Here is a 23,968-nt window from a genome sequence, read left to right on the forward strand (position 1 = left end):
ACCAACACCCTGCCCGCTACTCTGCAGCTCTGGCCAGTACGATAGGCCAGTGGGAACAGGGCGGCACAGGAGGTCCACCCTGTCAGAAATATTTTCCAAAATCCAGTAATAGCAGAGCTGAACAGCTTCTGGGCTGTATACAAAAACGGACATGTGTGGACCGATGAGCATCGATACCCATGTATGGAAGAAGCATTTTTTTTTTTTCAGAATCGGTCAAGCTACACTATAGTCTACCTATTTCACAGTAAGGATGAGGTATCAGAGAAAAGAGGAGAGAATAATTACAAAAAAAAAAAAAAAGAAGGAATTGTGGCTATTAAAAAAGGCATAAATTTCATGAAATGTCACTAGTAGTTCAGTCTGGGCAATACGGTCAATCAGAAACACGGAAAAATGCACAATGTAATGAATTAACTTAGGTAATCCAACGTTCAAAAGGAGAGAAAGTAGTACCACCACTACCTTCAGTTAGAAGATCCATAAGATGGAACAAGAGCATTCCACCTGAATGTCTGACCTGTATGGTTCAAACATCGAAACAATCTGAGACAGCTTTATTTGCTTATGTGTTTCTTCTACAGCCTGATAAACTGTTAAATAGAACAATAAGACAGACTAGGTTGTATACTGAATGTACTGTTTATTGCATGTGATGTGTTATTTTATCTCTGATGTCTATAAAGGTTAAGGTTATGTTATTTTTTTATGGTACCTGTTTCTGCCTGTGTCTAACAAATACCACAAATTAACCACATTTCTGCACCTGGGTCTCTTTGCAACTACAGTACAGATATTAAATATCAGCCAGTTCTACTGCTAACCATCATACCAAAAGGCAACATTTGATATTTTCTTTATTACCCATTTTGTATAATTTTAAAATTCCTTTTTATTTATATAGAAATTTTTGTGACACATTAAACCTATTATTCTGACACAAATGCATGTGAAACAGTGATTGCAAATTAATGTCAATAAGCAGTCAAACTCTGAAGTTACTAAATTATTTCCAGGATAGCCGACAAGTAATGATCAATGAGAAGGGGTTAACACAAGATGGTGAAATAAGTTTGGCTGATGAAAGCTATGTGTGGGGTAGTCAATCAACCAGGAATTGGGTGCTGAAAACGTGGAAATATGGACACTGCACATGTGACTTTTTTTTTTCCCAACGATCGGGGCATAAAAACCACATCTGCTGTATGCAGGTAGAGTTAGAGCAAACCATAATAACGTGGCCATTGTACAGAAAATTGTATACACTGTAAAATTGTAAGGCAGGTGTCACACTTGTATTTTGGAAGTAGCATTATATATAATTATATCAATAAAAAGCACTAGATATCTGCTGTTAATTTATATCTGTAAACCCTACTAGCACATTAGCTGCTTCCAAAGTAGCTAAGGGTGGTGTCACAGGCTTTTTTTTTTTGTCTAGCTTTAAAAAAAATAAACACAAATGAAACAAACAAACAAAAAAACCTCTCAATTGCTCTCATGATAGCTTGAAGCAAACAGGATTGCTGCTCCTTTGCCACAGAGGAGCACGTAAGCTCAGAAAACATTACATGTTGCCTATTCAGAGCTAAAATTGCTGCCATGTGACAGGGGAGGAGCATTCCCCCTTCACCTCAACCAGTCATCACAGGAGAAACTGATCACTATTTTTATAGCTGCAGCATTCAATACGCCATTGTCACAGCACACTACCTGTTACCAACTGCCTTCTCATACTGTACGAATGTGTAAATATATTAAAAGCCACTACATTTGAAATACAACTTACTTGGAAAAATTCACAGATGGAGCAAAACATTTGTGCTAAAATGATGTTGTATTATAGGATCTGTTTTTTCTAATGATCATTTGGCACATGATATCTAAGAGTGATTAAAGACTAGAAAAAATAAGAACAACATGGTAATGCAATATACGCAGCAATTTTTGTTGACTAATAACTATTTAAAACTACAACTAAATCATCTGAGACTGAATGCATGACTGTAATCAGCACTGAACAAACACACAAAACTTATGGTTTCCCTGATAAGATACAGCCCTAAACAAACAAAATCAAAAGTAATAGCTCATCCACTGGATCGGTTACTTGAGCTTTATTCTAAATGCAACTCAACTTGAAAAAAACGGGAAAAATAGTGCAGCATAGAGATCCATTGACCTCAATGTCTTGCCACCTGTACTGTTCACACACAGAAGACAGAGGAGACAAAGAAAATGGTGCAAACATTATCATTATCTTTCTATAGATATGTATAAGAGATAAAGGTTTATATTCTATAAAGTTGCTGATCCTATAAAGGAAAAAGTACCGTATATTAAAAGCAGGAGACACATTTAAGCCTCATTCCCACTGGTGTTAGTTTGCACTAAAATATGAAAATAAAACTGCAATTGCAAACTTGTTTGATAGTAGCTTTTTTACTTCACATTTTAAGGTTATTGGGGGAGATTTAGAGTTCCCTAGTACATGTACTTGCAGTAAAAGTAAGTAAATTGAACAAGTCTCATCTGAAAATCTGAACACAAATGCACGGCTAACACAAATCTATTAAGAGCAGTAGCGGGTATGGCAACACTAGAAACAATGGCTCCAGTGTCCCTAGCATTACAAATGCTTGCACAATGCATGACATCAATAACAGTGGCTACGAGGCCTTAAAGTGGAACTGTCATCACCATTAAAAGTCAACCATTTTTCTGTGTCTTTACTTAAAAGTTTGGTATACTTAAATGGGCCATTAGTAAAAAAATAAAAAATAGATGAATAAAACTAAAAATCTGTATGAAAAAACATCTTAAATAGCATACTTGCTATTTGTTTCAGAAATTCAAAAACTTCAAAACAACATATCAACATTTAATATACAGCGCCAGCAAATTCATTAGGGCTTTTTACAATTGGAACAAACACAGTATTAAAACAATACTGGGTAATACAAATAGAGAGGTAAGAAGGCCCTGCTCACAAGTTAACAATCTATGGGATAGACTATTATGATTAAGTTATTAAAGTGCAACTAATTAGGAATTTTCAGAGTGGGTCATACTACGGCATACGATCTGATCAAGGTCTCCCCCCTTGCACCAAGCCATTATGTAGCTAATAATAGGGACAAGTCAATATTCCGCAGCGCTGTACAGAGAACTCACTCACATCAGTCCCTGCCCCATTGGAGCTTACAGTCTAAATTCCGTAGCACACACACACACCCACCCACACACTAGGGTCAATTTGTTAGCGGTCAATTTGTTAGCAGCCAATTAACCTACCAGTATGTTTTTGGAGTGTGGGAGGAAACCGGAGCACCCGGAGGAAACCCACGCAAACACGGGGAGAACATACAAACTCCTTACAGATAAGGCCATGCTCGGGAATTGAACTCATGACCCCAGTGCTGTAAGGCAGATGTGCTAACCACTACCCCACCAGTTCTGTTATTTTATAAAAGTACAATAGCAGTATTGGGAAAACAAGCCTGTTTTTCCTTCCTTTATACCAGTGTTGGCTAACCTGTGACACTCCAGATGTTGCGAAACTACAAGTCCCAGCATACCCTTCCAGCAATAAGCTGCTATATATTGGCAAAGCATGCTGGAACTTGTAGTTTCGCAACACCTGGAGTGTCACAGGTTAGCCAACACTGCTTTATACAGTGCCTATAAAATAATGATAAAAAAAAATACTCTACAAAAAAAGAAGGCAGTCTGTCCGTAAAAAAAAACAACAAAAACACTATTAAATGTACATAGGTGGACTAAGATTTTATTTTCAGTCCAGATATACCAGGGATTTATTTCTAAGTTGGACTGATTGCTGTGTGTGTCCTAATGGTGATTTGTGTAGGAATGAATGTACCATGGATGCAGCTGAAGCGATATGCAGCATTAATATGATCACTAAAGCCATTAATTTACGAACAAGTTTATCCCTAAAGTTCTATTCACAAGTTTAATGAATTTTGAGGGTTTTTCTTATAAATAAAAAAGGTATTGATTAAGCTCATTGACAAATAAATCCGTTCTAGATCCAACAGTGTTCTGATGATTTTGACATATAAAATGACTAACTCCAGCTCGATTGATACCTTTTTTAAACCACTTGACTCAAATATTTTTTTAACTGGCTTTATAAACACCATGAAAGAAAAGGTTTACTTCCTCAAGCTCCTTTCTATGTGAACCAGGTTGCTGTTGGAACATTGCTTTCCTGAAACGCACAACTAGAATGGTTATTTTAGAACCATCACGTTTATTCTCATCCACCCAATCCCTCCAGCTGTTTTATTTATTTATTTTTAATGGACTGAAGACACACTCATATCATTCAATAAATGCTCACCTTGGGACATCAATATATGACACTCCAAACAAAGGTTGCTAAAGAACAAGTGCCAGCACTAGTGCTAGCCCTTGAGAAAAATGTGATACATTTCATACTAACTTGTGCACTTTCTATTTGCTAAATGAAAGAAGCTTTAATTTCATGTAAACATATGGTGTGTCTCTAGATAAGTTAAATGATACCATTATTTCTATTGTTACATTTATGAATAGAGCTCCCAAAGAACCATGTCCTGCATAGAAACTTCAGCGTTTACAATATGTTAAACCAGTGGTTCCCAAACTGTGCACCTTGGCCAGGACCAGTGGTAAGCAAAGCGGGGGGCTACTTGATAATAATTTTTTCAAGGCACCCCTAAGTTAAAATTATGGAGACCCTAAGGGTGCCTTGAACTGAATAAGTTTGTGATCCACTGTGTTAAACACTGCAGGAGTGACAGACGATACTGAAATACTTATTATGAAAGAAGTATGAGGAAAGAATTTACAATAAATAGGAGAAACGGTTTACTTGTCACAAGTGAGGTAGTCCACAGCTAATGAATGCGGTGTGAAGAGTTACTCATGTGCCATAGAAAGGGTGCTATCAATTCAATACTTCATGCTTCATTACAAGAACATTCCACAGCCTCGGAACACATGTGGCGTTCTAAACTGCCCATGTGACAATGTCCATAAAAGCTATACAGTAGTCAAGCATATACTGTAATATGTATTTATAATGCATATAACTCTGGAGCGTGATTTCATAACAGCTCTATATATCAAAACTGGATTAATGAATATATGTAGTAGTCTGCCAATCACCATAAACAGTAATGACATTAACCTATTGAAACTGTAAAGACGTGCATTCAGTTAGTGACTTAGGTATATATGAATCTTTATATACACTATATGGACAAAAGTATACAGATGCTTGACCATTACACAAACAAGGACTGTAATGACATTGTATTCAAATACATATACTTTAATATGGAGTTGGTCCCCTTTTGCAGCGATAACAGCTTCCACTCTTCTTGGAAGGCTTTCCATAAGATCTTGGGAGTGTTCTTGTGGGAGTTTGTGCCCATTCATTCTGTAGAGCATTTACAAGGTCAGGTACTGATGTTGGATGAGAAGGTCTGGCTCGCAATCTCCATTCCAGTTCATCCCAAAGGTGTTCAATGGGGTTGAGGTCAGGGCTTTGTGCGAGCCAGTTAAGTTCTTCCACACCAAACTCAAACCATGTCTTTGTAGTCCTTGCTTTGTGCACTGGGGCACAGTCATGTTGGAACAGAAGAGCGCCTTCCCCAAACTGTTGCCACAAAGCATAGCATTGTCCAAAATTACTTAGTATGCTGAAGCATTAAGATTGCCTTCACTGGAGATAAGAGGCATAGCCCAAACTCTAAAAACCAACACCATACCATTATCCCTCCTCCACCAAACATCACAGTTGGCATAATGCAGTCAGACAGGTAACGTTCTCCCGGCATCCACCAAACCCAGACTAGCCCATCTGACTGCCAACAGCACAGCGTTGGCAACAATTACACACCATGCGCCTTAGCAGTTGTTGACCTTGCTCTATGATTTTACGTATTCTGCTCCGCGGCTTGTTGGTCCTACACGTTTCCACTTTCTAGTATCACTTCCAGTTGACCGTAGAATATCCAGCAGGGATGCAATTTCACGAACCGTCTTATTGCAAAGGTGGCATCTTATGACAGTACCATGCTTGAACCATGGTTGAAGTCACTGAGCTCTTCAGGCCGACCCATTTAGTATCACAAATGTCTGCAAATGGAGACTGCATTGCTAGGTGTACACATACATACATACACACACACACACACACACACACACACACAAAACTACATTAAAATATATTTACTACATTACATGTCAGCCCTCTACAACACCAGTTTTGGTAAATGTCTACTGTGGTGTTGTAAAAAGTGAATACCGTAATTCCTTATTTTTTTGATCAACTAAACAATAATTTAACAAAGTGAAAACCATAGAGGTGAGTGTTTGGATCTGTACAGACATACGGCTTGGGTTGATTATGATGGCAACCTCTGAACACAAGGGTTTTTCACCTTTCTGCCCATAACTTGAATTATGACAGTTAGTTCTGTGAAGGTTGTTAGGTAAGCTCCAAAGTCACAGAAAAACCAGCATACAATCCAACTGCAATATGGACAAATCTGTAACTGTAGCACTAGTACAGCCTGAAACACAGACCTGTACATTTTAAAATGATAACATAAATGATTGACTGTTCTGTTGTAATTTAAGCAATAAAGCGTATATACATTTAAAAAACAAAAAATCTTCAAGAAATAGACATATCATATATGAGCACAAGTTTATTCAACATTGTCATATTCAACTGAAGGGCGGCAAGAAGTCAGCAAATCATTGCTGGGGGTGGGGTGAGTGTGTGAATATGGGAAACTGAGGGGGGGTGTTAATATTGGAAACCTGGGGGTGGTCAGTGGGTGTCAACATGGGATCACAGGTGGAGTGTCAATATCGCGTCATAGGAGGGTGTCGAAGTCGTATAATTGGATGAACGAAAGTATATTGGTTAATATTGTTTTGCCGTGCGATTGCGATGCATAAGCCACGTAACACAGATCCATACGTCACCTAACACAGCGCGTGGTGCGATCGCACGGTAAAATACACACGCACACACTCACATTACAACATTTAGTTATTTATATAATTCATATTGGTTCTGTTACACTGTAATTTATGAGCAGATAGCATTTGGTTTATTATAAGTTTATATAATAAGATTATATGTGCACTTCAGTGATATATATGGTTCAGGTTGTGGGAAAGGTGGCATGTCTGGTATCATACTGAAACCCTATTCATCAGCAGCTGTCAGGTGCAGTCGGCGAATAGATCGCACATTGCATACTTTAGTTATTGATATTAGGGAATAAACCTTTGTATGATGCTGGCCATGAAAGGAGCAGACCCCCTAGAGGGACGACCCCCACCTTTGGATTCCTTAGATTGAATCAGCCTATGACCTGTTTACCCTGGAGACACTCATTGTCTGGACCTATAGAAGCAAGCTACGTCATTTGCATTGTTCTCTGTAACACTGAATGAATATATATGATCACAGTTGCGCTGCCAGCCAGTCTACTCTGATCACAGTTATCGAACAGATATACTGTTCCATTGGGACCCATGGAAGCGCAGCGATTGCAGCGGTATGTATGCATGTATCTTTCAGTATTGGCTGTGCTGTACTGTACTGTATTATTTAATAATGTATTGAACTGTTAAGTTTTTACATCTGCTAAAATAAATCACTTTGTGCTTTGGAAACACATACAATTGATTGGGCAATGCTTATTTGAAAAATATAATTACTTTAATAATTTGGGGGCTCGTGAGTTTAGGGGGTTACGTTATCTGAAGGTACGCAACGCTTACAGACTTCGGTTGCTCAACAAAGGGTGGATATTGACAGACGCGTCTCATATGGGAAAGAACGCAATGTGTTCAAAACCTGTTGTCCATTTTGTGTTGAGAAGCCGAATGTCCGAAGTTGCGTAAACTGAAGGAACGCTAACTAGAATCTAGGGACAAGAAAGAAAAAGGTTTCTTTTTATTGTCGTTTTGCGTTTTAAAGGGTACTGCATTGCCTAGTGTATGTGTGCTTCCTGTTTAGCATGTATACTTCCGGTATTGTTGCCACGTGTGTAAACAGTCATGATCATAGTCTGTTATATATACATAGTGTAATCACTTGGTTAAATCTCTGAAAAGATAGTGCCATTGTTTGGGAAATTTAATTTCTGTACAGAAAACAAAGGTTATATGTGTGTATATGAATGTTGTTGATACATAAAGACAAAAGTATACTGGTATATAGGTTTTTGCACGCGCACCCAATACTAATCACGACATTTACTGATAAAGGGTATTGTTTGCTGGAAGGGACAGAGCACTGCGGTGTTATCTGTGGTCCGCATAATGAATCATTGAGCGGTGCGAATCGACCGCATGGCAAGGCCGTGATTGAGTACTGGGAGGGCAGCGGCTAATTGTTCAAAATTGATAGCGCTTTGGTTCAGGTGTGTCTGACGGGGCACGGTAAAAAGGGGACCTGACAACAAAGGTTCTGTTCGCAGGGTGAGCAGGATATAAAGAGACCTTTGTGTGAAGTGGTGTTCTGTTCTAATTAAGAGCAGGTGATAAAGAGACCCCGCAGAGTATACATGGCAGGTATACTCGAAGCGAAAATAACAGGTTTTCGCGGCATTCCCAAATATTTATCGCAAAGCTTACCGATAGTTAGTATCCGTAGTCGGTGCGATCGGACCGCATGGTTGATTTAGTGCAGCCGTTATTGCGACTTGGGAAATGTGGGAGGAAATACGCTGCAACTACTGATATTCTTGATTGATATCAGTTGCCAACAGTGGTAAAGTACTCAAACTAGGAAGGGCATTGATATCTTTAAGGGGACGTACCTGTTGAAATCGTCCACGGATAAAAATCTCTAGTAGGTTCTGTTTGAAAGGAGAACAGGTAAAAAGTATTTTTGTGTAGCGTTGAGAAATAGGTTGTTTTTACAATGGATACGAAGCAAACGCTAGAGATAGTCCATGTTGTGCTGCCTAGTGAATGGCCGGTTGGTTCGGCGAAGTATGTTATGTATAATAAGTACGGTGCGTATGCAATGGCATACTTCGATAAATGGGTCAAGATGACCCGGGAGTGTGTGAAACCTTTCCCAAACATAGGTAGTCTTGACTCAGAGGTGTTAAATAATGTTAGAGATAAAGTACGGTTGATTAAACCAACAAAAACGAGAATTGAACATGATGACTGTTTAAAATTGTGGCAAATGAAAGGTAACACGTGGCCGAGAAGCGTGCGCACAGCGGAAATAAGCGTCCCGGAAATGAGCGTTCCGGAAGTGTGCGTTGCAAAGCGTGGCGAACTGAGCGCAAACACGCCCCCGACAAATTCGGTCGGGGCGGAAAGTACAGCTAATACCAAAAATGTAAAAACTGTAACTAGTAACTTGTATGTTGTTTTAAGTAATGTTAAAAGTAATGTTTCAGGACAAAGAAAAGGAACGATCCCACCAGCAGGGGCAGCGGCTGAAAGTGGTGAGAATAATGTAAAGGTTAACACAGGGGGAGACATCCATTGTACTGCAGCAGCAATTTCAGCAACTAGTTATAGTGATTTGGTAGACTTACATCCTGTCTGCACAACAGCAGTTCCCAATGGGAAAGTGGACAGAGATGGTGATGTTCCCTTAAAACATGTAGCAAAGCATGATTCATGCACTAGGTCTGAAACATTTTCAATTTTGTCTGATTTCCCTGATCCTAGGTAAGATTTGACCAAATGTCAGAAGTTTATTAGATATTATGGTAATGTGTACGAGCCAACTAATAACAACGATTGGCGAATTTTATTGAAGGCCTGTCTTCCTCTCAATACTGATATACAAAAGTTCATTAAGGATTGTATGTTGGAGGATAAATCCTTAACCGAGAATGATAATCAGGACAATATTAGACATATAATCACACAGTTGGCCATATATTTTCCAGTAATAGTGGACTGGAGTAAAATATTTACTATCAAGCAAGAGGATAGTGAAAATGCAACAGACTGTTTTTGCAGGGCTCTGATAGAGATGGCCAAATATACTGGGGTATCAGACATAAGATAATGTATATTACAGGGAGGTTGCTATTTCAGTTCTAATGGATGGCCTCAGGGAAAACTTACAAAGAAGGGTGAAAACTTCATTACCATACTGGAGAGGAATCACTGTAAGTGCTCTCAGGGAGTCAGCTATAGGACATGATAGAAGTATGAATAAACAGAAAGAGACACTAAGTGATAGGGTAATGATGGTAAGTATCCCAGCACTAGAGGGTCTGCACACCCGACCACCAACATACAACCCACATAATAAGAAACATAGAATAATCAGGTGTTTCAAGTGTAACAAAGAAGGCCATTTTGCAAGAGAATGTAAAAAGGAAAAAACACAGTGATAGGTTAATGATGGTGAGTATCCCAGCATTAGAGGGACTACACACACAACCACATCATAATAACACCTGGTTTAAGGAAAAGAAACAACATGAGTTGAGGAAGTGTTTTAGATGCACTAAAACGGAACACCAAGCAAAGGACTGTATAATGACAAGAGCGGAAGCAAAGAGACTGGGCCCATCTAAGGGGGAAACACACAGACACCCACAGAGACGGCACACACAAGTCTCAGAGACTTCTCAACAGTTTCCTGTGCACCCCATAGCAGCTAATGCTTTGGGGGAGAACCATAGCCATACCTAGAGGTTAGGTCAGACCTGTAGTCCTACAACCAGATGGGGTAAATGTTAATCTGTGGTAAGTATTAATATGAAGGTTTAGAAAGAAACTGATTTTAAAAGGTAATCTTTGTTGTTTTTGCTTGTTTTGTTTTATGTTGTCAAATGTTTGCTTTCCTAAATCGCTGGCCGATGGTAAAGAATGAGAATGTTTGGTTTGATTGTTGTTTAAAGATAACTATCTTGTCTTTTCTTCACAGATAAAGGTACATGTGTTACGAGCCGCGGCGGTGCCCAGCCGCCGCAACTCACTCACCTGCGTCTTGGCCGTCGCTATGGCGACCGGGACGTCACTTCCTCTCATGTCCCGGCTGTTGCCGGGGCAACGACTAGACGCTCCAGCGCTGCGTCCCGGCATTGAGAAGCCGGGCGCATGCGCTCTACGGAATTACTAACCTGCGGGTTAATGAAGTAGGGGGCTGGTTTCTATCTGAGCCAGGCCCTGATTGGCTGTTTCAAGTATTTAAGGCAATGAGGTCTGCCACCTCATTGCCGGTTATAGCTTCTGTGCTCCAGTCTGCTGACCTGCTTGTTCCAGTTCCTGTATCCTGTATCTACGTTTGACCTCCCGTGTATGACCCTTGGCTTCGTATTGGACTTCGCTTGTGTTTCCTGTGACCCTGATCCTTGGCTTTTTTACCCGTTCTGCTACTTTGCCTGTGACCTCTGACCTCAGCTTGTTCATCATTACTGTTACCTGCTGCCGGCCTTTGACCTCTGCGTGGACCTGACTCTTCTTGCCTGGGTTCTCCCCAGCCGGTACACACTTCACGACCCTCTGTCAGTCTGCAACCCAGTCTGTCCCCACCATCAGGGGCTCCAGTGAACACCTGACTGGCAGAGTAGACTCCGGGTTGTGTTGTGTCGGCTGGAGGGGTTCCTAACATTATAACCGGCCCACTCACGGAGACAAGGTTAGAATGGATACCAGTGGATCCACACCGTCTCCGGCACAAACCCTAGCAGGCCACGTTGAGTCCTTGTATCAGATGATGCAGGGATTGGCTGAGCGTATGTCTGTTCAAGAAGAAGCCACAAAAGCTTCACAACCGACTCCAGGTCCCATCTGTGAACCCAAAATGAACTTACCAGATCGGTTCTCTGGAAATAGAACCCTGTTTCGGAACTTCAGGGAGAGCTGCAAGCTCTATTTTCGGTGGAGACCCCGCTCCTCCGGTTCAGAGCAGCAAAGAGTTGGGATTATTATTTCCCTTCTACAGGGTGACCCCCAGTCCTGGGCGTTTTCTTTGCCGCAGACCAGTCCGGCCATGCAGTCCGTAGACTCCTTCTTCGAGGCACTGGGTCTACTGTATGATGACCCGGATCGAGTGGCCTCCGCGGAAGCTCATCTACGGTCCTTGAAACAGGGCCGACGGTCGGCAGAAGAATACTGCGCTGAATTCCGTAGATGGTCACCTGACAGTGGATGGAACGACCCTGCCTTACGTAGTCAGTTCCGTGTCGGCCTATCTGAACAGCTTAAAGATTCGCTGGTGCAATACCCGTCTCCTAGCTCTCTGGAGGATCTGATGCACCTCTCCATTAAAATTGACAGGAGATATAAGGAGCGGAAAACTGAAAAGGAAACGTCATCACCTCCATCCGCCTTCGTTCCTATCTCCCAGGATGGTGAGGAACCAATGCAATTGGGAGCATACCGTCTTTCCTCTGAGGAGAGAGACAGGAGACGGTCACAAGGCTTATGTTTATATTGTGGCGCAAGAGGCCACTTCTCCCGTTCTTGCCCAAACAAGTCGGGAAACGAGCATGCCTAAGGAACGAGGGGAGAGTTCACTTAGGTCTACAAATTGTCTCCCAGAAAAATGCACTATTGGTCCCTGCACAGCTCACGTTCAGTGCTCGTTCTACGAAACTATCAGCCTTCATTGACAGTGGAGCTGCTGGCAACTTCCTTGACATCGAGTTTGCCCGCTCTGCTGGTATTCCGCGGATTAAACTCCAATCTGCCATTACAGTATGTGGCTTAGATGGTAGTCCGTTGCCAGGCGGCAAGATTACTTGGGAGAACCCACCATTACAGTTGAACATTGGCGCTCTCCATTCAGAATCCATAGTCTTACGTCTTATCGAATGTCCTTCGGTTCCTTTAATTCTGGGCCACCCTTGGCTATTCTGCCATAACCCCGTCATGGATTGGGCAAAAGGAGAAATTGTCCAGTGGAGCCCCCATTGTACACAGTCTTGCTTGACACTACCTCTACGTATTATTCAGTCTATTCCGGAGCAGCTCCCTTCTCAGTATCATGACTATTGGGATGTTTTCTCCAAAAAGGCTGCTGACACACTACCACCGCACCGCAATTTCGACTGTGCCATTGAGCTCATTCCGGGCTCTAAATTACCCAAGGGACGCTTGTATCCTCTCTCTGGTCCAGAGACCAAATCCATGCAGGAGTATATTGACGAAAACTTGGAGAAGGGCTTCATCAGGCCATCCAAGTCCCCAGTAGGAGCGGGGTGTTTCTTTGTACCCAAGAAGGACGGTGGACTCAGACCCTGTATCGATTATCGAGGGCTGAACCTTATTACGGTTAAGAACACCTACCCCCTTCCCCTCATCTCCGTTCTTTTTGATCAATTAAGAGGAGCCACTATCTTCACAAAAATTGATCTTCGTGGGGCCTATAATCTCATACGTATTAGAGCAGGTGATGAGTGGAAGACGGCTTTCAACACGCTCTCGGGTCATTACGAATACCTGGTCATGCCGTTTGGCCTTAGTAATGCTCCTGCCATATTTCAGGACTTGATTAATGAGGTGTTACGCGAGTTCCTGGGACACTTTGTTGTTGTTTACTTAGATGACATCCTCATATATTCAAAATCGTTGTCTGTGCACCAGGGTCATGTCAGACAAATCCTACAGAAATTACGGAAACATCACCTCTACGCTAAACTCGAGAAATGCGAGTTCGAGGTTCAGAAGGTATCCTTCCTCGGTTATCTAATCTCTTCAGAAGGTTTCTCCATGGACCCAACCAAGGTCCAAGCAATTCTGGATTGGATACAACCGAATAATCTCAAGGCGGTCCAGAGATTCCTGGGATTCGCCAATTACTACAGGAGGTTTATTGGCGGCTTTGCTGATATCGTGGCTCCTATCGTCACCTTGACCCGCAAAGGAGGTGATCCAACTGTTTGGTCACAACAGGCAATAAATGCGTTCAAAACCCTGAAGAAAGCTTTTGTGTCTGCTCAGGTTCTCAGACATCCGGATCCTAGGGTACCGTTTGTTCTTGAGGTAGATGCGTCTGACGTCGGTGCTGGGGCCGTCTTGTCACAAAAAGACGCCCAGACCCACCGCTTACATCCATGTGCCTTTTTTTCCTGTCAGTTCTCATCAGCGGAAACCAACTATGACGTGGGAAACCGAGAATTGCTGGCAATTAAATGGGCCTTTGAGGAATGGCGGCACTGGTTGGAAGGTGCTGCACACCAGATCTCCGTTATAACGGATCATAAAAACTTACAGTATATACAGTCAGCCAAACGTCTGAACCCCCGACAGGCTCGGTGGTCGCTGTTCTTCACTCGGTTCAACTTTATTATCACCTATCGTCCTGGTTCCAAAAATATTCAAGCGGACGCCCTGTCTAGAAGTTTCCTGGCACATCATGCTCCGGTCACCTGCCCTGAGCCTATTGTTCCAGTGTCTATGATTCATGCCGGATTAACTCAAGATTTGAGCTGTACCTTACAAAGGTTCCAGAGGTTGGCTCCTGATAACACTCCGGCAGGATGTTTGTTTGTCCCAGTTCATCTAAGGAAGACAGTCCTTGCTGAGGCACACAACAGTCGGACTGCTGGGCATCCTGGAGTCTACAAAACACTGGAAATCCTTTCCCGTACTGTATGGTGGCCGTCTCTGTCTGCTGACGTCAAGAGTCACGTCCGGTCCTGTGAAGTTTGTGCCAGGAACAAAGTTCCCAGGACTCGCCCGGTAGGTCAGTTAGTTCCGTTGGCCGCCCCTGGTAAACCTTGGACACATCTGTCCATGGACTTTATAGTCGATCTGCCACCCTCTGCGGGACACAATACCATTTGGGTCGTGGTAGACCGGTTCAGCAAGATGGCGCATTTCATTCCACTTACTAGGCTTCCTACTGCTCGAGATTTGGCAATCTTGTTCATTCAACACATTTTCCGCCTCCATGGACTCCCTACAGACATAGTCTCCGATCGGGGTTCCCAGTTCATAGCGCAGTTCTGGAGATCATTCTGTACCCTCCTGGGAATCAAGGTCAGTTTATCATCTGCATACCACCCTCAGTCAAATGGGCAGACTGAAAGGGTTAACCAGTCCTTGGAGAAGTTCTTGCGATGCTACATATCAGAGTTCCATGACAACTGGTCCTCCTTGTTGCCCTGGGCAGAATTTGCCTGTATTAACTCCTGTCACTCATCCACGAAAACCTCTCCGTTCTTTTGCAATTATGGTTTCCACCCCAGATCTAACTCTTTGCATTCACTCCAGTCCGTTGGTATTCAGGAGATCCGTTCCACTGCCAGGGATCTCAGAGTTGTCTGGAAGAAAGTACATTCATCTTTAAAACAAGCCTCACTTGTTGCAAAAAAAAATTCGGACCGACACCGTACCCCCTGCTCTCTTAAGGTTGGCCAGAAAGTCTGGCTGTCTACAAAAAATATCAGGCTGAAGCAACCTTGCAAGAAGTTGGGCCCTAAATTCATCGGGCCGTTTCCCATCATCAAGCAGGTGAACTCTGTTGCATTTAGGTTAAAAATTCCGGGCTCGTTAAGAATTCCAAACACATTTCATTGTTCTCTGTTAAAACCAGTTCTTTATCCAGCTCAAGCCCAGTCTTCAGGCAAGCCACAGAGGTACAGTGTTCAGAAAATCTTGGATTCCAAAAAAGTGCAAGGACAGGTGCACTTTTTGGTACAGTGGAGGAACCGCGGGTTAGAAGAACGCTCTTGGGTTCCGCGGAGACAACTCCATGCTCCCAAACAATTGAAGGAATTCTTCAGGACATTTCCAAGAAAACCTGGATGTCGGGGTCCCTCGACCCCCTCCTCAAGGGGGGGGTACTGTTACGAGCCGCGGCGGTGCCCAGCCGCCGCAACTCACTCACCTGCATCCCGGCCGTCGCTATGGCGACCGGGACGTCACTTCCTCTCATGTCCCGGCTGTTGCCGGGGCAACGACTAGACGCTCCAGCGCTGCGTCCCGGCATTGAGAAGCCGGGCGCATGCGCTCTACGGAATTACTAACCTGCGGGTTAATGAAGTAGGGGGCTGGTTTCTATCTGAGCCAGGCCCTGATTGGCTGTTTCAAGTATTTAAGGCAATGAGGTCTGCCACCTCATTGCCGGTTATAGCTTCTGTGCTCCAGTCTGCTGACCTGCTTGTTCCAGTTCCTGTATCCTGTATCTACGTTTGACCTCCCGTGTATGACCCTTGGCTTCGTATTGGACTTCGCTTGTGTTTCCTGTGACCCTGATCCTTGGCTTGTTTACCCGTTCTGCTACTTTGCCTGTGACCTCAGCTTGTTCATCATTACTGTTACCTGCTGCCGGCCTTTGACCTCTGCGTGGACCTGACTCTTCTTGCCTGGGTTCTCCCCAGCCGGTACACACTTCACGACCCTCTGTCAGTCTGCAGCCCAGTCTGTCCCCACCATCAGGGGCTCCAGTGAACACCTGACTGGCAGAGTAGACTCCGGGTTGTGTTGTGCCGGCTGGAGGGGTTCCTAACAACATGAAAGAAATATAGACTCAGTGTTTAAAAAGGGGGGGGATAGAGAAATAGAAAGATTACTCTTGAAAGACTAATTAACAATAGAATATTAGAACACTCTTTGTTTCAGGTTGCAGTGACTCATGATCATTTGTTTGGCTGAGAATCATTATCCAAAAATGAAGTATGTACACACTTTGCTCCAAAATATGGTTTTATGTATCTCAGATGAGTCAACAGTTAATTTTTACATTTCTCTATCATAAGTTAGGAAAGTCCGTTGAAAAGGTATGTAGTCAATGTGATACAGAGTTCTTAATGAACAAATGACGGACGACACTGGATTGCACGGTTTAGACCCCCTAGTCAAGTATGGGGAGGGGTCATAGTTAGCAAATAGCTAAGGGGAGCAGTGGAATGAATTCAGCCATTTCCCCATAGAGTCCAATCCAGCTGTCATTTTTTTTGCTGTAAAATCTCTCTTTCTACATGTATGTTTGTATTCAAATCTTTGTATTCCCATTATTCATTGCTTTCTTATTTCTCATTCTTTACACAAATGCTAGTACTCCTCTATCTTTCTTTTTCTCTCTCGATCTCTGCTCTGGTAGAGATAAAATCAGACAGTCTCATCAATGGGGCTAAAACATATTTTTTTTTTTTTTACATAAGACAAATTCAGAGATACACACACTAGATTGACATGAGTCACAGAAACAGTTAGGGGTTTGGTTTTCATGTGTATAGAAACTGCTGATTTTAAGCAAAAAGGTTCTGTTGTGGAAATACGATTCATGTTTTATAGATTGCATATCTGTTTTGTTGTTTGTTTTATGATTCGTGCCTCCTGTACAAAAATGTGCCTTTATATGGATGCACAAAGGGTGGATAGGAGATTGCTGGAGGTTAGGCATACAGATATGCATCTCTGTATAGAACATTGGAGTAGGATTTTTTACCACAAGATACGACATAATGTGAAACCCTAGAAAATGTAGAATTTTCATGTTTTATATTTTTTCACTGTTAGACATGTACTGGGTACTGTTATATTTGAAGAAAGTGTTATAGAAATAGACCCCTTTGCCTTTCCCACTTAGTCAAGTAGCTGAATGTGAGGTACTGAGAATGAACGGAAAATTGATTGATATACATTGGTCTTCAGCATTTTTCTAGTCTAGGGGGCGATGTTGAGGTGACTGAGAAATCGTTTTCTAACAATACCAGCACATGAGTAGGACACTACATAGAGGACTTTATACAGTGACACATTTACCAACTGAAGTAGCTGCTAGTAAAGTCCACACTTACACACATGACCATACATGGCTGTCACACCAGGGCGAACATAGCTGTCAAATAGACAGCAGGGTTTTACGTGACAGCTAACAAATCTATGTTTTGTTTTTCGTTGTATTGTTTTAGTTTTAAAATGTGAACACACACATACACAAACATGCACACATACACATATTGGTTAATATATGAAGATTTGTGTTACCTGAGGAATAAACTGTCTGGAAGGTGAAAAGATGTGGTGAGGAGTCTGGTGGACTCTGGAAAGATGGACATGGTAGTTCAGAAGCTCCCAGAGTGTATCTCCCAGTCCCAGAGGAGGCAGCAAATGGTCTGGCTCAGCTGGGTACAGAAGGTATGTGCAAGCTGGTAAGAGTATATTGGGGTGCACCAGATATTTCGTCTCAAGCTAGTAGGACGGCAACGTCCTATCCTGATTAAGAGAATGTCAGGAAAATGATACCAATAGAGCCATCCCATATCCCTCCTGCTGATGGGGTTTCCTCCAGGTAAAACAAATACACGTCATCCAATTACCACCATGCAGGATCCTCAAGTATACACTGGTGTACCAATGAAATATGTCTGGGTAAAAGGTGTATTGAAATGTGTCTAATGTATTACTGTGTCATACTCAAAGCTTTTGTTATTCAATGTGATAGTCCTAGAGTTATAATAGATGATAAGGGTTTTCATGTTATTGATAATAGAGGTATAATGTATGAGTAGTGGTAACAAACCACATACTTTCAACTATCCATAAACCAGTGTGAACATAAAGTAACGGTACTCGGTAGAACGAATTGAATAGAATGAGGGTTGAAACTTGATTGAAGGGACTGATAGCTGTGGCCACTAGTCCTTCCCATCAAGATCACTCCTGGGCTGCCTCTTAACTTGTTGACTTTTGAAATGTTCTTGACCCCTCTTGGGATGAGAGACTAGTTTAGACCTTGAGAGCGAAGGTAAATAGTGAGACGGCAACCGAGAACGTTCAAAACACTGTTTCCTGAAAAGTTACACTAACTGTCAGGATGTTGGACCGGGAGAGTAAGTTGTGGAACAGTAAGTTCTTAGGCTCAGGTTATTTGAAAGACAGGTACCAAGTGTAGGCTACCAGCATCACGACTTCAAGGGTAGCAGAGACACACTGGTGCCCATTTCACCCACTGCAGAGGAGTCAAAACCCAGAGAAGGGTCCAAATGCACTTATGAATCTGTTCTGGGAGGCCTCGAATGCAGTTAGTAGCACCTGAGCCAAAGGCTAAGACAGTTGTCCAGCATGAAGTTGTAGTTTTCCTGTTCTGTGTTTCTCTCATCACATTCTCTTTTCAGAACGGTCAATTCTTTTGATTATTGACAGGTGACAGAGGCTGGTTCAGGTAATGATATTGAGGAATTGGGGATGAAGGAGAAGTTAGTAGCATAATCGGTCCAACCAATTACTCTATTCAATTCAGGGGTAAAGGAAAATTTGGAAACCTCGGAGCTTGGAGAAAGTGCGAGGGGCTATTGTCTGAGTAGCATTACGTCCGTATGCACGCTGACCAGATAGTTAAAAGGAAGTACACCCAGCGATGCCAGTCCAGTAATATTCGGACTTGCGCAGGCATCCTTGAGAATGATTATCATTCTTGGGAGGGTAAGGTTTTAGACCAAATAAAGTGCTGGGCGTGCTCTCACGTGCCTCAGTAATTATATCAAGTAGGATTAGTTCTCTTTCCACTAAATATTCTTGAGGTACCCGAATTATGGGTGGGAGGCCACAAGGGGAAAAGTACGACACCTAGGTCCCTTAATCTGGAGTCTCCCAATATTTTGCAAGCCGACCACTGTTTCACGTACAAAGAAACCTGAGTATTGAGAGACTGGGGAGAACGAACAGACAATAGCCCGCCCACAAGTGTTGGTGAAAAGAACTGATGACATTATTAGAAGTGTGTATATTAACGCAAGCTGAAGGAGATTGTATATGGCATTATTGATAGACATAGGATGATGCTATTGATGAACATGAAGTGTGTAAATGTATTCTGAGCTTAAAGACATGCGTTGCACAGATGAACCTGTTAGACATGAAGAACTGTAGTAGAGTATTCTATATAACTGATACATGTTCTATTGTACTCTGTACCTTTCCAAATAATGTATTACGTGTTTTACTGCACCCTTGAAGGGCATACAAAATGTTATCTCCAAGCTCCAGAAGTGTACGGTCTATAGTAAAAGAAATCGTTTGAGGATTGGGACTCTCTCCTATGATAAATTGTTTAGAGCTACAAACAGCGTGGTCATACAGCTAGTGGGACTTGTATTACATAACAATGAAACGTGGTACTGAGATCCTGCATATAACATCTTTAAGGTGATAGTTTATTATACTATCAAAGGGTGGACTGTTGAAGTCGTATAATTGGATGAACGAAAGTATATTGGTTAATATTGTTTTGCCGTGCGATTGCGATGCGTACGCCACGTAACACAGATCCGTACGTCACCTAAAATAGCGCGTGGTGCGATCGCACGGTAAAATACGCACGCACACACTCGCATTACAACATTTAGTTATTTATATAATTCATATTGGTTCCGTTACACTGTAATTTATGAGCAGATAGCATTTGGTTTATTATTAGTTTATATAATAAGATTATATGTGCACTTCAGTGATATATATGGTTCAGGTTGTGGGAAAGGTGGCATGTCTGGTATCATACTGAAACCCTATTCATCAGCAGCTGTCAGGTGCAGTCGGCGAATAGATCGCACATTGCATACTTTAGTTATTGATATTAGGGAATAAACCTTTGTATGATGCTGGCCATGAAAGGAGCAGACCCCTAGAGGGACGACCCCCACCTTTGGATTCCTTAGACTGAATCAGCCTATGACCTGTTTGCCGTGGAGACACCCTTTGTCTGGACCTATAGAAGCAAGCTACATCATTTGCATTGTTCTCTGTAACACTGAATGAATATATATGATCACAGCTGCGCTGCCAGCCAGTCTACTCAGATCACAGTTATCGAACAGATATACTGTTCAATTGGGACCCATGGAAGCGCAGCGATTGCAGCGGTATGTATGCATGTATCTTTCAGTATTGGCTGTGCTGTACTGTACTATTTAATAATGTATTGAACTGTTAAGTTTTTACATCTGCTAAAATAAATCACTTTGTGCTTTGGAAACACATACAATTGATACAATGCTTATATGAAAACGATAGAATTACTTTAATAAGGGGGTCAAACTTCAGGGGAGAGAAGGAAGGCACCTGAATAAAATAAAGAGCACCTTTGCCAGCAGTTCACTTTGATGGTAAAACTTAAAACCTGCTTAAGGAATCGCATAAAGCACAGCACACTGAATAATCTGATGCTGATTTCATTAGAGGGACCAGATTCTATAGACTTTGATTATGAAAAAGCTGCAGACAACTGGGCCTCTGAGAAGAGAAAAATAGATAAAATGTTAATCTAGAGGTTAAATCAATATAAGGTCAGGATTTCAACATTTAATTTGTGCAAAGGCCCCCCCCCCACTTGGCTACTTTTTGATGCCACCCGGCTGGTAAACTTTTCTGAGTTTACAAATAGTGACATATTTTCATGTCAGCAAATAAGTCACACAAAGGCAGATACAGTATGCTTTATAAACACCAATACAGAAAAGTGCTGAAGAAATCAATAACTGAAAAACTATAAAAGGAAAAAAAAAAATGGATCAATAGGAAAATTCACATACCGAGGAGTAAAATCCCGAAGTTTCTTCCTAAAATAAAAAGGAAAAGTACATACATATACCTTTGTTATTTTTCAACATTTAAAAATTCAATTTAACAGTAATTGATCAAAGTGAAGAGTGGGAGGAACAAAAAAAATTAAAACAAAAAAGAACAATTGTGTTCTAATTACATGTACAATACAGCAGAACTGTCAGACTCACACAGTAGCTTCCCTTCCTGCAACTGAACTTTAGGATGAGTGGTTAGCCAAAGAGAAACCATAAATAACGAAATAAAAGTTATTTCTGAGCAAATAATTTTCAGAATAAAACAAATAATTCATAGTCGTTTTTGGTAACACAGAATTATTTTGTTATATTTCTATTATTTAAAGTTAATGTTAATAGTATTTTCATGACTGTTTATTCATACAGAGGTCTGTGTGGTTTAGGCCAATTTTTGAATTGTATATGCCCAATCATCTCACATGATGCTCTATACAGCCCTACAAGTGGCAGCGAGTACATTATGTACAAAATCGAATAAATGTAATTTTCTCTATATAGAATTAAAAGCTATGTCCACCTAGACTAAGATGCAAATGTCTGACTCACTGATCAGTGACAAGTGTTTTTTTGTTTTTTAGACTTAATACCATCTCCATGTAAAGAACAATATTCTGTTTTATCAACAAACTAGTCCTGGGTTAAGAAGTAGTAGTATCAAAGAAGAAGTAGTTTTCTATTGTGAATACCAGACATCATACGCTAGCTGTGACTGGGAAGGTTAAGGTATTGTATGTGTGACTGGATCACTGATAAATAACTTCTGGTATAAATTTATTTAAAGGAAATAGCGTAGTGAGCTTATTTATATACTTGCCAATGCACTTATTTTTGATTGTGTATATTTTGAGATAGGAAATCGTTATATTTGAGACTAGGGTAGAAAATAAATTTTTCTTTTTTAACCTTTCTAGTCTTTGTTTTGAAAGCCTTTTGTATATCTTGGTGTGAGGAAATGCTTTGTTTGGCGTTGCACCTGTCTATGGGAATGTGTATTCTGCGACTGTCTAAAGAAAGGATTCCTGTTGATTGGATCTTTTGATGTGTGAGGGTTCACTTGAAGATAGGAAGGTGTAATTAAAGATGTGCTGCTAGATTTCCTGTGTCTAAAAACAAGATGCAGGACATCAGTTTTTCTAGAATTTCACAGATAAGTGTAAATATTGTTAGCTTTGCAATGCATGTAAATCTATGTTTTGGTAAACAGGTTACATCCGGATTCTAAAAATAGCCTGTTTCCAAACCTGTATAAAAAGTACTGTACACTTTCTGTACACTGAAATGTATCATTCTGATGTTCCATCTGACCTGATCACCTGGTACCTTAAACCAGTGTCTGAGCAAATAAATATCACTTGCTTGAAAGACCTGCTTGAAAACATCTTCAATATTGCTGTAATCCTGTGACCTGCAGTTTACACCCTAAATCGAATCCGTTCTCCGGATGTTTCTGAGGTTGGACCCAGCTCTCTCCAGTACCACCGCTCTGCTTGCTACCCTGCAGCCCTGGTCAGTGTGATAGGCCAGGGGGGATCCATCGACAGCAACCCTGATCTAAAGGAAGAGGTCAGGAGTACCAGCCCAAGTGTACCAGCACAGGAGTACACTAACAGTGACAGTTACCCAGAAGGAACGTGATTTCGAGCGCCATAAAGGAGCTCAGTGGTGGCAGCAGACTCCCCCTACTGCGGCAGGAGGGGCGTATTCAGAATAACAAAAGGGGACGGTGGCAAAGTAAACCCAGCCGGTTCCCAGCACAACAGACAGGGTGGCATAGGCGGTCCATCCTGTCATAGTATGCAAAACTCCAAAAACTAATTTTCACATAGAGATTAGCTATTTTACAAAGTATTTTAACCAGATATGTTTTTCAAGGGCAAGAGAAAACATTTACATTCGCCTGAAACTATAGGTTTGTACTAAAGCCCCTTGTGTCATGTGACATTCCAAAACAATCACACAAATTATATAAATCATTTTGGAGATCTAAGGATGAACAAATTTGCCAGACATAGCTTGTAGGACATAAGACTCAGCCTTAACTGTAATTTTAAACATCCGTCCATAGTCCTATGCTGTGGGATGGCTGCAGCATAAGCAGAAGTAAATATATCAAGACAACATGAGAGAACATGAACTCTACTTTTGGCATGTCATTTTTTTCAAAATAAAATTTAATTAAGTAGTGTTAATCTATTTCACATGAGGAATCAATCAATCATGGCTATTTTCATCCCTGTTCATGGGATACGTTAAGGATAGAGTAGTGGGCCATGAACAGTGTGTACAAGCCCTGAATAAATAATTTTAAACCTTGTCATCTTCTACAGAGAATACTTCGGGATGGTGTTGGTTACTTTGGTTTTTCAGATTAAGGGTGCCATTTCCTGGGATAAACGGCTGCACTTCCTATGCATCAG

General features: G+C 41.5%; 1 protein-coding gene across 2 annotated transcripts in view; it reads right to left on the bottom strand.

The window, feature by feature from the left end:
- The window catches only part of MAX (MYC associated factor X), a 41,379-nt gene that overhangs the window by 12,877 nt on the left and 4,534 nt on the right, over positions 1–23,968 (bottom strand). The window contains exon 2 of one of the 2 annotated variants that reach the window (XM_075192982.1): positions 21,504–21,530. The exons of the other annotated variant lie outside the window; for it this stretch is intronic. Coding sequence (XP_075049083.1) covers positions 21,504–21,530 — 27 coding nt within the window. The remainder of the gene's footprint in view (positions 1–21,503; positions 21,531–23,968) is intronic. 2 annotated transcript variants of the gene reach the window in all.

This window comes from Mixophyes fleayi, chromosome 12 (assembly GCF_038048845.1).
Source record: "Mixophyes fleayi isolate aMixFle1 chromosome 12, aMixFle1.hap1, whole genome shotgun sequence".
Taxonomy (NCBI): domain Eukaryota; kingdom Metazoa; phylum Chordata; class Amphibia; order Anura; family Limnodynastidae; genus Mixophyes; species Mixophyes fleayi.